This window comes from Myotis brandtii, unplaced genomic scaffold (assembly GCF_000412655.1).
Source record: "Myotis brandtii unplaced genomic scaffold, ASM41265v1 scaffold1077, whole genome shotgun sequence".
NCBI classification, from domain to species: domain Eukaryota; kingdom Metazoa; phylum Chordata; class Mammalia; order Chiroptera; family Vespertilionidae; genus Myotis; species Myotis brandtii.
The window spans coordinates 1,594,554-1,613,875 of NW_005353666.1; the positions used below are offsets into that span (position 1 = coordinate 1,594,554).

At 49.2% G+C, this 19,322-nt stretch overlaps 1 protein-coding gene across 7 annotated transcripts in view; it reads left to right on the plus strand.

Annotated features, from left to right (window-relative positions):
* The window catches only part of PDE10A (phosphodiesterase 10A), a 216,532-nt gene that overhangs the window by 185,639 nt on the left and 11,571 nt on the right, over nucleotides 1-19,322 (plus strand). For all 7 annotated transcript variants that reach the window (XM_005857164.2, XM_005857162.2, XM_005857165.2 and 4 more), the window contains 8 exons: nucleotides 381-431; nucleotides 1,323-1,381; nucleotides 3,402-3,453; nucleotides 4,767-4,909; nucleotides 8,925-9,017; nucleotides 11,738-11,924; nucleotides 15,567-15,709; nucleotides 18,487-18,570. In XM_005857164.2, the coding sequence (XP_005857226.1) occupies nucleotides 381-431; nucleotides 1,323-1,381; nucleotides 3,402-3,453; nucleotides 4,767-4,909; nucleotides 8,925-9,017; nucleotides 11,738-11,924; nucleotides 15,567-15,709; nucleotides 18,487-18,570 (812 nt within the window). The remainder of the gene's footprint in view (nucleotides 1-380; nucleotides 432-1,322; nucleotides 1,382-3,401; nucleotides 3,454-4,766; nucleotides 4,910-8,924; nucleotides 9,018-11,737; nucleotides 11,925-15,566; nucleotides 15,710-18,486; nucleotides 18,571-19,322) is intronic.

Below are 19,322 nucleotides of genomic sequence, written 5' to 3' on the forward strand. Positions count from 1 at the left end.
CCAGGTGAATGGGTAGCAAAAGAAGTAGAATAGTTAGTAATGTGAGAACTCTTCAACAAAGTTTTAGAAATACTTCCTCATTTTAGAGTTGCTGTTAGAGGCTTTTGAATAGTATTGTTATTACACTAAAGTTATTTTATGTTAGAGTCCTTGGACTCTAGCTCTTTTAATCCATTTATTTTATTTTTTATCCAAAATGAAGGGGAACAAGGAAGCACTTGATTCCATTGTAAAGGAAGGAGGAATATAAAAGAGAATTCCTGTCCATATTTGATGCTTTGTGCTTGGCAGAGCATTCACATGTGCAGTGACCTCGAACAGTGTCCTCCACACGGGGGGCTGGCCCACCTGGCTAATGGCGGCTCTTTCCCCTTCCTCAGGTGGCCACTGCGAACCTCGCCTGGGCGTCGGTCGCCATCCACCAGGTGCAGGTGGGTCCCTGTCCCGCGCTTCCTGCTGGGGCACTGGCCTCAGCCTCGGGCTTTCTGTTTGCATCTTAGCGATGTTGTTATTTCTAAAACCTTCATCTACGCACCTCCATTTCCTTACTCGTTGGCTTAACTATGTGTCAGTTATTTTTATATACTTATATACAGTTGCCCATCATTTATGCAATCAAGGGTATGTGTCCTATTGGAATCTTTGTTTCCCTCAAAAGCCCAGGATCAGTCTCCTGCTGGTCGGAACATGGATATTTCTCTGACTCTGTTTCCTAAGTTAAGGCATCCTCTCCACCAAATGGTGTGTGAAACATAAACATTGAATTTCAGACCCTGGTTCTCCAGAAACACTGCAGCTTTCGTGGGAACTAGACTTGCGAAGCTCAGGGACAGGCGGGCTACAGTTCTGCGTTGTATCTTCCGCTGCTCCTCCTCGTGTTTTGTTTTCTGAGTCCCCTTCAGCCAGCTCGGCTCAAGGTGGGACCAGGTGTTAGAGAGGAAAGTCCTAAGTGTGGGAAAGTGGGCTGAGGAGCAGGACTTCGGACCTGACACGAGAGAGTGGGTGGAAGATGTGTCCACGTCAGTTTCTCAAGTGCAGGGCTCTGGGGTCTGAGCAAGGCTCTGGGCTCCTCCTGCCTCAGTTACACAGTCAGCCCCTAACCTGCAGTGTTCGTGGTGATCAGATGAGGTCATAAGTGTGAAGTGCTTATAGCACATTTAAGCCTTCAAGAAAAATGAGTTGTGATTGATAGTATTGCTACATTATAAGCCAGCGATTGTGTTACACCTTTTACATTCAACAAGGTCAGTAGTGTTCTGGAATGTTTACTTGTAAATAAGCAAACATCTTTTATCCTTAATGGCCTTTGTTTCATATGGCAGCTCTGCAGAGGCCTCGCCAAGCAGACTGAGCTGAATGACTTTCTACTCGACGTATCAAAGTGAGTGTGCGCTTTAAGGGGTGGGTGGCTGCTGCTGCTGGTGACTTCATGGGGCAGGTGGGCGGGCCGAGAGGATTGGGGGCACTCTCTCACCCTCGCTCACTGGTGCTCACCCTTGCACACTTGTTCACGCTCCCGGGGAAGGATGGAGACAGTTATGTGATGGTTCTCATTTGCAGTTTGCTGTGTATTTCTTTTAATGTATCTTTATTGTTGAAAATATTGCAGATGTCCCCTTTCTCCCCCCATTAACCCCCTGCCCTTTTGTGTCCATGGGTTATGCATATGGTACAGACACAGGGTGTCTGTGGGAGAAAACTAACAGCAGTAGGAGAGGAAATGTTCTAGTTAGTTCCTTCCAAAAAGACCTCTCTGGCGTTTTCTATAAATGCCAGTCAGTGAAATGCTATTGTTACTATTTTAATTTCCCCGTGGACAGTAGCTGAGACAGGATTTTAGAGAAAAGGCCCATCGCCCGAGGCTGGACCTGAGGTCCAGGTACTTGATGGAGCCCCAGGTGCACAGGTCTTGCTTGTGCTTGCCCTTGAGACCTGAGGCTGCGCAGGTGCGGTCGGGGTCAGGGCCTCGGGGCTCACACGGGGAGAGCGGGCCTGCCTTCCAGGCGGCCAGCAGCCCTCGGGCCTGCCTGCTCTACCCTCACGCTCTCCTAGCGTCCGTGACTAGTCAGTCTGAAGTCGCCGCATTGTGTTACACTTAGTTTCTTCAACATAAAGTTAGAGAAACATGGAATTGAAGGAGATTCTCTTTGATCCCCGATCCTTGAGATAAAGTGAAACAATAGCTGTGGGGCACGTGATATTATTCAAAACACATCGAAAGGGAGCCGTTCAGCATCTCTTGTCCATGTGCTTGATTGAATCTCTTGTAAATTTTCCAAAGCCCCGTGCATTCCCTCCTGTGACACCTCACTTTGCTCTGTGGGGTAACCAGTTTGCTTCCCCTCTTCCTGGCCGAGCATTCCTCAGGGTGCGGGGCCCTGAGCCGAAGTCTTAGTGTGTTCCAGCTAACGACGTCTTTAAATGAAAGGCATGGCTTATTTATACACTGTCCTAATTATGAGTCCATCGCTGGATGTACACAAACCTGTGCTGACAGATGCCTCGCCAACACAGCCCACGCGAGAAGCCTTCTTTGCAAGGACTGTGTTACATCCCTGCACTCCATGCTCACTGGTGGGTCCTCCATTCCTGAGGGCTACATTTTGGTGTGTGTGCCAGCCACCTCCACAACCTTTCCCTGCCACTCACCCTCCTGAACGTACATTCACTGTGTGTCCTCGGGGCCTCACCGGCGTGTTTATTCTGCTGTTTCTTCTCGATGAGTGATGTTGCTGCCTCAGTACAGTTCAGCTACATTCGAACTTGTCGGGTTTTCAGTGGTAAATTTATATCTTAAGCATATTAATGAGGTGTAGCAAATTTAAATGTTTTTCATTTCAGATCAAAATTAATGACAGTGTTACATGTAGTGAACCTAGTTTTATTCCTTCCTAGTTTTATTTTTTTTTATTTATTTTTTTAAAAATGTATTTTACTGATTTTTTACAGAGAGGAAGGGAGAGAGATAGAGAGTTAGAAACATCGATCAGCTGCCTCCTGCACATCTCCTACTGGGGATGTGCCCGAAACCCAGGTACATGCCCTTGACCGGAATCGAACCTGGGACCTTTCAGTCTGCAGGCCGACGCTCTATCCACTGAGCCAAACCGGTTTCAGCATATTCCTTCCTAGTTTTAAACGCTACAGACTTCCTTCCTGCATCTGTACTTATCAATAAAAGAATTACTTCACGCTCCCTCTGAAATGAGAGTCCTCGGGCTAAAGTCAGTAACGACGTTCCATGTATCTTGAAAATGCTATTGTGCCTTGTTCCACAGAACGGCAAGAATCAGACATATATGGTCACGTTTCATTTCAGTAAGGAGCAACGGGGATGTGTCCCAGGGTCCCACGCTCTGCTCTCACTAAGGTCACTCACCGTTTCCCGTCCTCTTTTGCAGAACGTATTTTGATAACATCGTCGCCATAGACTCTCTGCTGGAGCACATAATGGTAGGTTGCCGCTTGTTTACCAAGGCTCTTCCTTACCTTAGACTCATGCCTAGTGGATGGGGCATGTTTAAGGTGCCAGGCGTGAACGTTTAAAGGGGTGAGAAGGGTCTGGAGGTGCCGCCTGGGTTTTTTTGGTCACTTCTATGAATTTTGGAAAAACACCTCAGCATTTTTCATTGCTTAGTGGCGAGCATGGGAAACATTTACACTTTGAAAACATTGGGCTTCAAATGCCTTTGCATATGTTCTGGGTTGGGAATTCCTGGCTGAGTCTCCCTGACATGGAGGTCCGGGCTGCTTCACCTCCGCCGTCAGCTCATTTCTAGGCTCTTGGTCCGGCCCCATCGACCTGTCTTTCTTCCTCACGGATGGTGTCACACTGGCTGGGTGACTGTCACACTGGCTGGGTTACTGTTGTTTTGTAAAAAGTTTTGAAAATGGGAAGTGAGAGTCCTCCAGATTTGTTCTTCTTTTTCAGTAATTTTGGGTTCCTTGCAATTTCATATAACTTTTAGAAATCTTGTCAATTTATACAAAGAATTCAATGGAATTCTGATAGGAATTGTGTTGAATTCATAGATCAATTTGGCATCTTAACAGCATTAAGTATTCCAGCATGAACATGGGGTCTTTTTCTATTTATTTACATTATCTTAACTTTTCGAACAATGTTTGTAATTTTCAAAGCATAACTATTGTTTTATTTTGGTAAAGTTATTTCTAAATATTTTTAATGCTATTATAATGGAATTGTTTTCTTAAATTTATGTTTAGATTTTTATTGAAAATGTATAGAAGTAAAATTGGTTTTTGTGTATTGATCTTGTATCCTTCAAACGTGATGAAATCATTATTCCCAGTAGTTTCTTAAGTGGGTTCTTCAGGGTTTTCTGTAGCGGGATTATGTCGTCCAGAATCAATGGCAGTTTGACCTTCTCCTGTCCAAGCTGGACGCCTTTTATTTGTTCCCCGTGTAATTGTCCTGTAGAACCTCCAGTACAATGTTGACTAGAGGTTGAGAGTGTGTACATCCTTGTCTTATTGCGGATTGTAGAGGAGAAGTATCCAGTCTTCCATTATTAAGTATGATATTTGTTTTTTTGTAGATGGCCTTCATCAGATTGAGCAAGTTCCTTCTGTTCTTAGTTTTTTTAAATCATAATTGGGTTTCAACCTCACTTTCTCTGCATTCATTGAGATAATGATGTGTTTCTTACTTTATTGTATTGCTATAGCTGAACTGAGGATGTATTTCTGACGGGAAATGGATGCCTTTCTTGTCAGCTTAGCCGTGCTTTATCGTCTGTCCTTAGATTTATGCCAAGAACCTGGTGAACGCCGACCGCTGCGCCCTCTTCCAGGTGGACCACAAGAACCAGGAGCTGTACTCGGACCTCTTCGACATCGGGGAGGTGAAGGAGGGCAGGCCCGTCTTCAAGAAGACCAAGGAGATCAGGTACACAGGCGCAGGGCCCGCCGCCGCTCCGTGCCCCGCAGGTGCGCTGACTGCCTGTCACACTGTGGTATCATTCCCACCAGGACCCGCCTCCTGAAGGCAGTGCTTCTGGGAATGGCATTGCAGTGCCGGCCAAGCCGCGCCGAGAAGCGTTAGCGTCCCCCCGGAAACGCCGTCTTCGGAGGCGGTCCTTTTGGAAATCATGTTGGAAAAACTGACTAGTGCTCCCAGGTAGGTAAAGGTGCTCCCGCCTGGATGGAGGCGGCAGGTTTCCCGTGTCTCGGGGCAGGCGAGCTGAAACGGGGCGCCCACCGTCCCCACCAGTGGCCTCGGTCTCAAAGTCTAGCCGCAGTGGGCGCTGACCTGCAGCGTTGATGACTTCAGCTCGCTGTTCTGTAACTGAGCAGGCGGCGTAGTCAGTCATGTGACACTCCTGTTGCCTCTTGAAACCAAAGCCGCCTTTGTGCTGTAAGTGGCAGCTTTTGTCACGTACCTGAGTGGAGCGGGTCTGTGTGGCTGGCGGTGGCTCCGTCCTGTCACAGTCCGAGCCTGCAGGGAGCACTGTCAGGAATGTGTGGGAATCAAACTGAACAGTCAAAACTTGGATTCTCTTTTCTTTATGTGCTTTGTCTAACGGCTTTCCTCATACCCCTCTAAACGCTTTGGTGGTCACAGCTTCCCAGGAAAGCAGTGTTCTTGTTCACTAGGAATCGCTGTTCCTTTGGGCCATTGTCTGTCCCATGGGGGTGCTAACCAGGTGTGAAGGGGACCATGTGATCCTGCAGGCACTCACCACTTCCCCCCAGTGGGCAGCCCTACTCCAGGACCTAGGGCAGTGATGGCGAACCTTTTGAGCTCGGCGTGTCAGCATTTTGAAAAACCCTAACTTAACTCTGGTGCCGTGTCACATACAGAAATTTTTTGATATTTGCAACCATAGTAAAACAAAGACTTATATTTTTGATATTTATTTTATATATTTAAATGCCATTTAACAAAGAAAAATCAACCAAAAAAATGAGTTCGCGTGTCACCTCTGACACGCATGTCAGAGGTTCGCCATCACTGCCCTAGGGGATAGTCCTATATTCCACTCGTGTGGCTGGCTGGCAGGCACTATTGAGGTTTTTAATTGTGATATTGAGGCTGGTTGTTTTGGGGTCAGTCAGCCTGGATCTAGTTATAGGCGAATCCTTTCTCTTGCAGATGGTCCTTGCCCTCCCAGAAGCGCTGGTGCCTCACGTGCTGAGGCCAGGCCCTTGTGGAGCCATGTTCGCTGGGCTGGGAGGAGTGAGGGGCCAGTTGACAGGGATGTGTTTGCAGGGCAGCCGCCTGAAGTGGGAATAAAGGGACAGTTGGGACACCCCTGACCAAGCCATCCTGTGCAGATCCCACAGTGCATTCTGACTCCCGCTCAGGGCGTCAGCGTTGCCATGGCCACGCGGGTCACAGCCCAGGAAAACTGTGACCTTGAAGCAACCTTATTTCAGGAAGCGTTGGGCTCACCTTTCAGTGTCATCAGTGTCATATCCACTTTCTTTTGAATATTTTTAGTGACAGTCATCAGGGTGGAGCTTTATTTCAATAACTAGAGGCCCAGTGCACGAAATTCGTGCACTCTGGGCGGGGGGGCGGTCTCTCAGCCTGGCCTGTGCCCTCTCCCAGTCCAGAAGCCCTCAGGGGATGTCTGACTGCTGTGGAGGTGGGAGAGGCTCCTGCCCCCGCTGCTGCGCTCACCAGCTGTGAGCCCAGCTTCTGGCTGAGCAGCATTCCCCCTGTGGGAGTGCACTGACCATCAGAGGGCAGCTTCTGCATTGAGCGTCTGCCCCCTGGTGGCCAGTGCACGTCATAGCAACCGGTAGTTCTGCCATTTGGTCAATTTGCATATTAGCCTTTTATTATATAGGATTAGGGGTCCAGTGCACGAATTCATGCACCTTGAAAGGAGCTCTGGGCTTCGAGGCTGCGTGGGCACAGGGGCGGGTCTTGGCCCATCCTCTGCGCCCCCACCTAGCCCCTCCTGCCACAGCCCCCAGTCTCTTGTCTGCCAGCAGCCCCGCTCCCACCACCGCCGTTCCCAAGTGCTGACTGCACCAGCCTCGCTTGCACCTGCTGACAGCGCAGAGGGATTGGGGCTGGCGCCAGCAGCGGGTGCAAGCAGGGCCAGTGCTGTCAGCGGGTGTGAGTGGCAGCTGCTGCCCCGATCACCCCTCAGGAGCAAGGGGAAGTGGAGAAGCCTTCAGGGTGATTAGGACCAGCAGCCGCCATTTAAACCTGCTGACGGCGCCAAGCAATTGGGACTGGCGCCGGGTGCCGGCAGTGGTGCGAGCAGTGGCTCCAGCGCAGGCTGCAGGTGCAAGCAGGGCCATCGCCAGCAGAGGGTGCGAGCAGTGGGTGCAAGCAGTGACTCTGGTGCCAGCAGCAGGTGCAAGTGCCGGGCAGGACCACAGCGTGTGGGAGCAAAAATTTTTAGTAACCACCAGAGGCTCATCCCGATGACAGCAATCGGCGCCCTGCCTTGGTCTGGGGCCCCTGCTCACCTGCTCCACCATCCCTCCATGGCTGATGCCTGCCATGTTCCACATGCACCCCCTGGTGGTCAGCACATGTCATAGCGACTGGTTGTTCAGTTCGGTTGTTCCGCCATTCAGTCTATTTGCATATTAGCCTTTTATTATATAGGATGATTATCTTTTATAATGTGGAAACTAGTATGAAAGTTCTGTCTAGCTATAGAAGTGCGACAAGATTGTGGATTGCAGACATCTTGGTTAACAACATTTCAAAATAACTGCATGACTGATGATAATATTGTATCAGAAAACTGTATATGAGAGAATCCTATATAATAAAAGGGTAATATGCAAATTGACCCTAACAGCAGATCGACTGGGAATGACTGGTCACTATGACACACACTGACCACCAGGGGGGCAGACGCTCAATGCAGGAGCTGCCCTCTGGTGGTCAGGGCGCTCTCACAGGGGGGAGCTCTGCTCAGCCACAAGCCAGGCTGATGGTTGCCAGTACAGCGGTGGTGGTGGGAGCCTCTCCCGCCTCCTCAGTAGCGCTAAGGATGTCCGACTGCAGCTAGGCCTGCTCCCCGCTGGCAAGTGGACATCCCCCGAGGGCTCCCGGGCTGCCAGAGGGATGTCTGACTGCCAGCTTAGGCCCAATGCCCCGGGGAGCGGGCCTAAGCCAGCAGGTGGTCATCCCCCGAGGGGTCCCAGACTGTGAGAGGGCACAGGCCGGGCTGAGGGACCCCCCCCCCCCAGTGCACAAATTTTTGTGCACCGGGCCTCTAGTGTGTTTATAATAGAAAATGTTGATATTAAATATCAAAACATAATTAAGTATAGACAATGCTTGTATTTTGACTATTTTTAAATTCAACAAATTAGAGAAATAAAAACAGTAGGAGTTTTAAAGTGTGTTATTTTTATAGAGTGCTGTATTGCAAATGCCTTAGCATTCCAGTCCTATGTCCTCTCTCAGAAATCAGCCGTGACTTGTGATTCTGGTTATATATGTGGTAGGACGGGCACTGCTATAGAGCTGTGTTCTTGCTTTCCTTGTAACATTGATATGTTGCAAATTTTAGCAAATTACTGAACCCAAATGGGCCTCAGTTCCCACCACAGTGAGAATTAACGCAGAAGATGTAGGTTGAAGTGTATTGTAAATTATAGTAGTGTACATTGTCAATACGAAGGATTGCTATTGGTCAGTGCAGGAGAATGCTAATTAATTTTTCAATTTCAATTTGTGGTTCAGTATAAGTTCATATATTTTGAATTATATCTTAAATCAAGGTCTCAAGTGATTACTGTGCAATGTTTTTCTGTTTTACCTTTGCACAGTTTATAATAATAATATGATTTAGAATGTGTGAATGTAAAGTGAACCCAAGCATTTAAAGTGCTTTTCTGTTCAGTGTTTGGTGGCAGTAAACGGGTTCAGAGTGGGGGACAGCCTCTGTGTTTAATGAGCATGCTCCTCTCTCCTGTATTTGCAGGTTTTCCATTGAGAAAGGGATTGCTGGCCAGGTCGCGCGGACGGGGGAGGTGCTGAACATCCCGGACGCCTACGCAGACCCGCGCTTCAACAGGTGCAGCAAGCAGCTCTGTCCCCCTTGGCTTCTGCCCTCCTGCTGAGGCCCCTGGCTGAGGACACTGGGCTGAGGCCCCTGGGCTGAGGACACTGGGCTGAGACCCCTGGCTGAGGCCCCTGGCTGAGGACACTGGGCTGAGGCCCCTGGGCTGAGACCCCTGGGCTGAGGACACTGGGCTGAAACCCCTGGCTGAGGCCCCTGGGCTGAGGACACTGGGTTGAAACCCCTGGCTGAGGCCCCTGGGCTGAGACCCCTGGCTGAGGACATTGGGCTGAGGCTCCTGGGCTGAGACCCCTGGGCTGAGACCTCTGGGCTGAGACCCCTGGGCTGAGACCTCTGGGCTGAGACCCCTGGGCTGAGACCTCTGGGCTGAGACCCCTGGGCTGAGACCTCTGGGCTGAGACCCCTGGGCTGAGACCTCTGGGCTGAGACCCCTGGGCTGAGACCTCTGGGCTGAGACCCCTGGGCTGAGACCTCTGGGCTGAGACCCCTGGGACCCCTGGCTGAGACCTCTGGGCTGAGACCCCTGGCTGAGACCCCTGGCTGAGACCCCTGGGCTGAGACCCCTGGCTGAGACTGCTGTGCAGCCCAAGCTCACACCCCATCACAGTCCGTCCTTTCATCTCAGCTCTGGAACTCTTTGCAGTGACCCTGTTATCAGGAGTCAGTGCTTTCAGATACTTCACAATGATGGGCACCAGACCATTAGTGATACCCAGCTAATGGGGTTTAAAATATTATAAAAGCAACAAAAAGCAAAAGTGTGCAGTTACAAAGCTGCTTGTTTCTGTGGTGCCATCACTTTGTCCCGAGCGCACTCTGGTAGCACCTGGTCGTAAGGGCCCACTTTAGGGTGACTGTCCTGTCACTTACGGCTCTAGGGGGACCTGGTAAGTGACTTCATCTCCGAGCTTTAGTTTCCTCCTCTGTCAAATGGGTACGATGGTGCCTATCTTGTGGTTCTGTTTTTATTTCAAGATTAGAGGAAATGTTTATCCCTGTCTGTCCGCTTTGCCTGACACGCGGAGTGGGCACGGGCACAGTGGCTGCTTCTGTCAGAAGCTGTGAGGGTCGGAGCAGGAGGGCGAGAGGGTTTGGTTTTGTTCTGTTTTGTGTTTCTTCGGAGAACTAGAACCCGAATCATGTAATAATAAATTTAATAAACCTCTAGAAATTGAGTCTTAAGATTGATGCTATGATTATTAGGGAGTAATAGTTCAGATATTTTGACCAGAGTGTACAGTTAAATCAAGCATTCAGTTTATTTTAAGAGACACTTAAACAAAATAAACAATAGGAAGTTCTATCAGGTATTTTTTGATTAATGTCAAACATACACAGCTCGTACGTAAACACAGATTGTGTCTATTCTAGTGATGTGTTTTATCAATAAGGAGTATGCTGACTGTCTGCTTTTTCAGAAAAGCGCAAACTCTATTTGATAAATAGGCACGGATTTTAGCAGACACCTCACAGCACAGGCCATGTGAACGGCCAGGAAACGCAGCATGTTTGAGGTGAGGGAACATGAACTTGATTGAGGGGGAGATCCCACTACACACCGACGTGAATGGCTCAGATTTTTAAGGTCAACATCAGCGAGGGCTGGCAGGGGCGAGGGACGGGCCGCTCCCGCATTGCGGATGGGACGTGTGATGGGACAGCGCTCGGAAAGCAGTTTGTGGTTCTTGTAAAGATAAGCAGGTGCTGACTGTCCTCGGTCAGCTCTGCTCGGGTGTCGCCAAGAAAAACCGTAACCCCGGTCCACGAAGAGGTGGAAGCCAATCTTCAACGCGGCCTTGTTCATACTCGCCACACACCGGCTGTCAGCCATTAGTCATGTCCATGAACCGGTGAATGGGTCAATAAACGGTGACACATCCGGACCATAGAATCCTACTCAGCGATCAAAGGGCTGGACCCTGCTCCACGCAGCCCCGTGGCCGTGTCTCAGAAACACTAGCCTCAATGGGAGGAGCCAGGCACACAGATCCCATCCCACTAGTTGCCTAGTTTCACGGCTGCCTCTGTGGAATGGAGTCTTACTTTCAAAAAGTATTTCCTCTACTTCCAAGTGGGCAAACTTCTACTGAGAGAGCAGTGCTTTGGGCTTCGCTGGCCACGGCGTCTCTGCTGGGGGCTGGGCAGTGCCTTAGGGAGTGGTGTGGTCTAGTCCACGAGAGCTCCGTGTGCAGACGGGAGGGCTGGTGCGGGCCCGCTCTGCACACCCATGTATGTTTGCAAAGCAAGTTCACCTCATAATGTAGCCAAGGCCAAAGGCACATGCTCTCTCACCACATTGATTCTAGTTTTCTCTGGATCAGCAGTTGGTGTTATCCCAGTAATGCTGGGTACTTAAAACGGAGCAATAAGCCGAAGGCCTCTGGTCCTGTTCTGAAAAGCTCTTGAGAACAAAAGAACAAACCGGTTAGAATGTTTTTGAAAAGGTTTAAGTAGAGCACTTTCAAATGCCACATGGTCCTTGAATTTGGAAGCTAACGGCTCCATTAGAGGTATTTATAATAGAAGCATGTAATTTGCAAAGTGGAGTTGAGGTTTATGGTAGAATAAGTTGTTTACCTTCTGTTTTGTGTGTGTGTGTGCGCACGCGTGCGTGTGCGTGTGCGCGTGTGTGTGTGTGTGTGTGTGTGGTTGTCGTTCCCCCCCCCCAGGGAGGGTTGTGTGTGTGTGTGTGGTTGTCGTTCCCCCCCCCCCAGGGAGGTGGACCTGTACACGGGCTACACCACACGCAACATCCTGTGCATGCCCATCGTGAGCCGTGGCAGCGTGATCGGCGTGGTGCAGATGGTGAACAAGATCAGCGGCAGCGCCTTCTCCAAAACGGACGAGAACAACTTCAAGATGTTCGCCGTCTTCTGTGCGTTAGCCTTGCACTGTGCCAACGTGAGTGATGCTTTTAAATACCTTTCTCACTACTCAATAGTAACTTTAAAACAATGGCAATAAAGTAGTGTAAGGGGTGTCTTTTTTTTCCATTTAAGTTTCCTTCATTAAACCAAAAACACTAATTCCTGGTGGCTCAAATTTAGAAAAAGCCATGCCTTGGAAGAAAAAAAAAATCTAATATTTTGCATTTATTTCAAGGTGTGAATCTGTTTTTTAAAAAAACAAAGTTGCCCTAGCCAGTTTGGCTCAGTGAATAGAGCGACGGCCTGAGGACTAAGGATCCTGGGTTCGATTCCCGTCAAGGGCACAGGCCCAGGTTGCAGGCTCAGTCCCTAGTAGGGGGCGTGCAGGAGCAGCCGATCGATGATTCTCAGTGATTGTCTCTCATCTTTGATGTTTCTGTCTCTCCCTCTCCCTTCCTCTCTGAAATCAATACAAATATATTGGGGGGGGGGGGGGGGGGGGGGGGTTGAAACGAGGTGAAATGTTCAAGCCTAAGGTCTGTATCTCAGTGTCCACTGAGATGAGTGAGGAAGCGCTCTCGGAGCCTCACTGTCTGTCACCACACTCTGCTGCGGGCCTCATGCGGAGCGGAGCCCTGAGGACGTGAGGACGGTGGTGCACAGGAGCAGAGGCTCACCTGTCCTGCCTGCTTGCCCACTGCAGGAGGCTCCCGCCCACCCTGTGAAGTCTCCCTTTAAAGTAGTTGAATTTACCATCTTGTCCATTTTTCCATTTTCAATGAGTTGAACATTTAGTCTGTTATAAACTAAGATTCCTTTCGTGACAGGACTGGGATTTCGAAGTTAGGGAACATTTTATTAACTTTCTGATAAAGTGCAATCAGTAGAAATGGGAGATATACCACCTTAATAATTTAGAGAAATTGCCTTTTTGGAGAGCGAACCATGTTCCACAGGATTAATTTTGTAACTAATGGAAACGGCTTAACCAGAACTAGGACCAAAAATGGGGGGAAAACTGCAGCTCAGAGCTCCTTCCTGAGGGCACCCAGCTTCCTTTGTGGTGCCAGGGCGCCCTCTGCTGGGGGACATTGAGTGTTGCGTGGCTCATCGGAAAGAAACGGTATCAGCTATCTTTTTGCTTCAGATTCTATCTCCCATAAATAAAAACAGTGACACCTTACATTTGTTTCTCTTCAAAGTTGCAGAGAATGTAATTTCCAGTATATTCTGAGTATTGATTTTTATCTTTTAAATGAATCCAGTGGAATCTAAGTGCTGTAGCAACTTGATACCTATACAGCCCATTTGAAAAAACAATGGCAAGCTCCAGTGATTGGAAAGTCAGCATCATTCTCTTCTCTCTCTGCACATATTTCTATGACCCACCGAAGTTTGTTCTAATACAACATCTTCATGCCCCTCCCCGTGTCTTCACGTGGTCCTTCTCGGTTCCTGTCTGTTTCCAATCTCCTCTCCTTGTAAGGACTCTAGTTGTATTGGGTCAGGGCCGCCCTGTTGAGCTCATTTTGCCTTAATTACCTCTTTAAAGACCCAGTCTGTAAACGCGATCACATTCGAAGGGCTAGGGTTTCAATGTCTGAATTGTGGGAACACATTCCGCCCCTAACAGGTGCTGGGTATGGAGCTGACCCGGGCCTGTCCTGTCTCCGTTCATCGGGACCCGTCCCCCCTCCGTCCTGCAGGCCAGGGCTGTGAAGCACGTAGTCCAGTTTGAGGAGCGTGATGGACTATCACAGAGTGATGTGCTCTCGCACCTGCAGGCAGGCACCTCCCATTCCCGTGATGGTGGCCCCTCGATGGAGGTTTCTCTACTGGGACTTGCCCCCTTGTCTCATTGTTTCAGCAGAGAGTTTACCCAGCAGCCTCTGCGTGCATTTCTCTTTCTGTTTCTCTGATTGCATGTTGGCAGCTCTAGTCTGACCCACAGAGCCCCTTCCGTCTCACTGTCTATCCCGGAGCCTTGCTCTCCGACGGCCCCGCGATGCAGCATCGCTTGTGTGCATAGTTGTTGTTCCCATTTGTGTTTAAGGGGCCAAGAGCATTGCTCTCCTCATTAGAAGATGGAAGCAGGGAGAGTTTCATCGAAGTAGTTTCTCTGAAATTGACTCCAAATGAGCTGAGGAAAGTGGACACGGAAGCTTTAGTTTGCTCACGGCCACACAGCAAGCGGCATTAACACTGAACAAGAAAATAATTGTTTTCCCAGCAAACTCCCGTCCTGAAGAGAGCACTTTGGAGACAGATGTTTACCGCTGTTTCCTTGGCCTGAGCCTGGTTGAGGACACAGGGCAGGCAGAAGCCGGTGTGCAGGTGTCGGTGTGGATGATAGTGCAGTGACCAGTCAGAACACAAGAACAGACTCTTCCACTACCCACAGCTGCAAACCTTCGCTTCTGTAAAGATTCAGCTGTTTAGTTTTCAGGATTAACTGATGGAGATTCCTGAAATCAGAAGTGTATCTGAGTTTCAACCAAATGTTAGCTATTAGGGAACGAAACTACAAGTGGCCGTTTAAGAACAGGCAGGACTAGCGTCGTTCCATTGGGATCCACGTGCTTTCTGGCACAGCCGTCAGCTTTCTGGAAATAAGCATGGAAATAGGTTAAACTGAGCCAGACATTAACGTCACCACCCCACTGAGTAGTAAAGAAAGAACATGACAACTGATAACATTCAGTTACAGTGATTTTATTTTAATGTATGTCATTGTTTAGTAAGAACAGAAGGCCCTGTTTAGTAAGCATGAAAATGGGTACTTTCAAACATTCCTGTTTCAGTGTGTTTTATAACATGACCTGTCAGCACGGTGTGCGTGCGCAGTTGCTAAAGGAATGTCCACGCATTGGGCCCGAGTCTCCAACGTTCGTGACTAACAAAGGACCTCGCCGTCAAGCTTCTGAGACTCCCGGACGGGAGGACCGAGACCAAGAATGAAGCTCAACACTTTAAAAGGAGACAGAAAAGCACCTTCCCTCTTGACTCGCTCAGTCTCTGCCTGTCTTCATTCAGGGTTTTTAATAAAAGCCCACGTTCAGGCCCTATAACAACAGCCTGCATGGCTTCTACACAGCCGGTGTGGATGTTCCGTTCCTGTAGCTAGGAGACCAAGAGTGAGGTGCGGGCCGGTGAATGCCCAGCCATCTCACCACCCAGAGAGAATGCCTGCTAAAAAGACAGCTGGCCCTGGCCGGTGTGGCTCAGTGGATAGAGTGTCAGCCTGCGGACTGAGGGTGCCAGGTTTGATTCTGGTCAAAGGCACATACATACCTTGGTTGCAGGCTCCTTCCCGGGCCCTGGTTGGGGCACGTGCAGGAGGCAACCAATCGATGTGTTTCTCTCACACCGATATTTCTCTCTGTCTTCCCTTCTCTCTTTCACTCTCTCTAAAAAGTTAATGGAAAAATATCCTTGGGTGAGGATTCACAACAACAGCAACAAAAAGACAGCTGTTCCAGGGTTACTCAGTCTTTTCAAACACACGTAGTCGTCTGTATTGTACCCGCCAGGTCGCATGGGTGGGGCTCTCCAGTGTTGGTGGAGGTGGAGTAGAAATAGGTTCAGGGGTGTTGATGGTGCCAGGCGCTGTGCCGATGCTTCCACACCAGACCCTGAAGTGTAATGACGCCACGTCCCCTTACCTGTCTGCCTGCAGATGTACCACCGGATCCGCCACTCGGAGTGCATCTACCGCGTGACCATGGAGAAGCTGTCCTACCACAGCATCTGCACCGCCGAGGAGTGGCAGGGCCTCATGCGCTTCACACTGCCCGGGCGCCTCTGCAAGGAGGTGGAGCTGTGAGTTCCCGCCCGGCACGCGGGCTTGGTTTGTCGACCTGGAAGGGAAACGGGCCAGAGAATTCGGGTCACAGATGGCTCAGTGCAGGTGCAGCTGCAGCTGCCCTTTCTCCCTTCCGAGGGGATTCCAGGTCTCGGGGTACAACTTGTCCGGGTCTCATATTTAAAAACAAAACTGAACGCAGTTTTGAAATGAGTTAACCTAAAGGTTAGCTGTTCTCTGTAGGCTTTTGTACAGTTTACACTATATAATATTTAATATTTAAATGGTATTTAATATCAGATTCTAAGTTTTCTGTATAATTTTAAATTTACAAATTTTAGAAGCTAGTAATTCAACTTTCACAATTTGTTTTCCAATCCTATGCTCCATATGCTAATGCATGCAATTGCTGGTGGTAGCACCTCTGGTAATTTGTACACCCCTTGTAAGTACAAGCCAACACTGTTTCACGGATAGAAACTTCCCAGAAGTGACCCAGAGCTGATAGTTGCCTTATGATTGGGCAGATAGTCGTGTTAAGTTAATTAAACAAGGAGGCCCTGCGATGAGGTGGCCTCACTGCCCTGGTGGCCTAGGTAACAGATGGAAACACAGGGACAGCCCATCCCCAAAGAGCCAGCCACTTCAGCTGCAGCCAATCAGTGAGCTCCTCTCTCTGCTGCCCCTTCTCTGTGGTCTCCCCTCCCTGGATGCAGTCCTCCTCACCACCTTGGGGCTGGCACTGCTGGTTGAATTGATGTTTGCTCAGATCAGCTCATAAAATGTCAACTATGCCTTAGTTTATCTTTTAATGGTATAATAGTATGTATCTATCTATAATAATAAAAGCGTAATATGCTAATTAGACCAGACAGCCGAACGACCTTCCAGATGGAAGTCTGGGCTGCAAGAGCCAAGGCAGCTGCTGCGGCTCCCAGGGCTGAGCCCTTGCACGAATTTCATGCATCTGGCCTCTAGTATATATATAAAAGTCTAAGTGACCATCTGACTGGTAGCTATAACGTGCACTGACCACCAGGGGGCAGATGCTCAACACAGGAGCTGCTGAGCTGCGGTGACTTGGCAGCTGCGGTTCTCGGGTGACCCACCCCAGAATCGGACTCCCTCCTCTCTGGTTCTGGGTGCATCACCCAAGAACTGCCCTCTCGCAATCCGGGACCCCTTGGGGGATGTTGGAGAACTGGTTTCGGCCCAATCCCCGCAGGCCAGGCCGAGGGACCCCACGGGTGCATGAATCCGTGCACCGGGCCTCTAGTTGTGCTATATTAAGAAATGTATACATTTGGCCTTTTACTTGTTTCCTGGCAGGAGCTCCTAACACCCTGTGATATGGGTGAGGGGGTGTCTTTCCTTGTTTATAATAAAACTCAACTGTACAAGGGTTTATGCCAAGGAAGAACCTTTAGAGCAGTGGTTCTCAACCTTCCTAATGCCGCGACCCTTTAATACAGTTCCTCATGTTGTGGTGACCCCCAGCCATAAAATTATTTTCATTGCTACTTCATAACTGTAATTTTGCTACTGTTATGAATCGTAATGTAAATATCTGATATGCAGGATGTATTTTCATTGTTACAAATTGAACATAATGGAAGCATAGTGATTCATCACAAAAACAATATGTAATTATATATGTGTTTTCCGATGGTCTTAGGCGACCCCTGTGAAAGGGTCGTTCGACCCCCAAAGGGGTCGCGACCCACAGGTTGAGAACCGCTGCCTTAGAGGGTGAGGTCTGGGTGTCAGGAACAAGCCATGTGATTAGGACTTCTGGGGGTGCAGGAGGTGGGGATGAGGTCATCATCAAAGGCCAGTGACTTAGTCATGCCTGGGGGTGAGGCCTCCCTCCAGGAAAACCCTGAATAAGGTTTTTATTGTCCGGGGGGCGGGGGGGGGGGGGCCTGAGAGCAGGGAGCCTGTGCCTCCCTTCCCCCGGCTCTTCCTGATGTGCTTCCTTCCTAGTGAACCCCAAGTAGTAAGCAGAGTGCTCCCCGGAGTCAGGGAGCTGTTGTCGCACGTCATCAAACCTCGGCTTCGTAGCTGGTTGGCCAGAAATCGGGGTGGCCTGGACTTGCAGTTGTCAAGTGAAGTGAGGGGCAGTCTATGGGCTGAGGACGGGGTCTGTGGCTCTGCTAATCCAGGTGGTGTCGGGACTGACCTGCACTGTGGAGCGTCACTGGGTGTCCGCAGAGGATTGGAGAACTGCTTGGTGCAGAAAACGCACACCTTTGGTGTCAGGAATGTTGTGACTAGAGGACAATGTGTCTTTTTTAAATACTATACCATATACCACTGTGTTTATTTGGGTTAAATGTCAGCAAATTAGCAAATGAAAAATAGGTAAAGACTTTGGATGTGTGTTTATATTTATGAAATTTTTTTGTGGATTTAAATAGGAGATAGGATAATCTTCAGCTCTAAAAAAATTTTTTATAAGGTTTTTTACTCCCTTATGTAATGTATATGCATTTTTCATAATAGAACTTTTTTGCTTTTTCATTGTTCTGATAGTAACCACAGCATCCCCTTGTTACAGATTGTTTGAGAGAAAGTTAAGCAATGACAGTGAAGCAAATATTGCACTAAGTTCCTGAGGGCATGAGTGGCGTTTCCTTCTGGAAACCTCTACGTACAGCAGAGACGTGACGAGAGGCAGGAGAGCAGCTGACCCCCGTCTCCCTCAGTCCTCAGTGGACAGCAGTTCCCCTGCCTTCTTCTCGTTAGCATGTGTCCTGATGTCGGAATAAACGAGCCCTCTCTGCGTTCTTTTCAGATTCCACTTTGACATCGGTCCTTTTGAAAACATGTGGCCTGGGATTTTTGTCTACATGATCCATCGTTCCTGTGGGACGTCCTGGTACGAATGGCCTAGAAACATCCTTTTTAGACTGTTGAGTGACATGGCCCCTCCCTCCCTTACCTGGACGCCCTGTCACTTTCGGGGGGGTGGGGCAGTATTAACACATGCTATATGTAAATTGCCTTTTCTAAAGATTTAATGTTAGAAAGGCTAGTAGACTTGGACAGAGCCGCAGCCCTCTCGTTTTCCCCGTAGCGGCTATGAGCTCTGTCCCTCAGCTCACAGCCATGGATAGAACCAGGTGGCCATTAAAATGTGGGGGAGCGAACTTAGGCTGTTTAACTGGAAGAGGTAGGAGTTCCCCGTCCACATAATCGCACACTGCTTTGAAGTGTGCTTGGGAATGCACGCATGCATTTGTATCAACCTTCAACTTCCCTGATGTACCAATCAGAACAGGTAGAAAGGAACAAGGGTCCCCTTCACAGCCGAGGCCTGTGCCAGTCACTTCCTGGGGCTGCTGCTCGCATCGCAGGCTCCTCGCCTCGCGGCGGCCCAGAGGAGCACCTTCCTCTCTCACCGCCCCGCTGCGTGGCGGAGCTTAGCTTCTCTAGAGCCACTGAGGCCCGTGCTTTCTCAGGACCTCAGTGACTCTTTTCAAGGGGTGCACACAGGGCGACTGGCTCTGGTTAATTCTCACCTGCTAGTATATCAAGGAGGCTGACCATTTGGAACTCTTAAAATGGCATTCCTTACACTCTAAGGACATTTGAAAATTTTCAGTAGAGAAAATATAAGTTACAGATTTT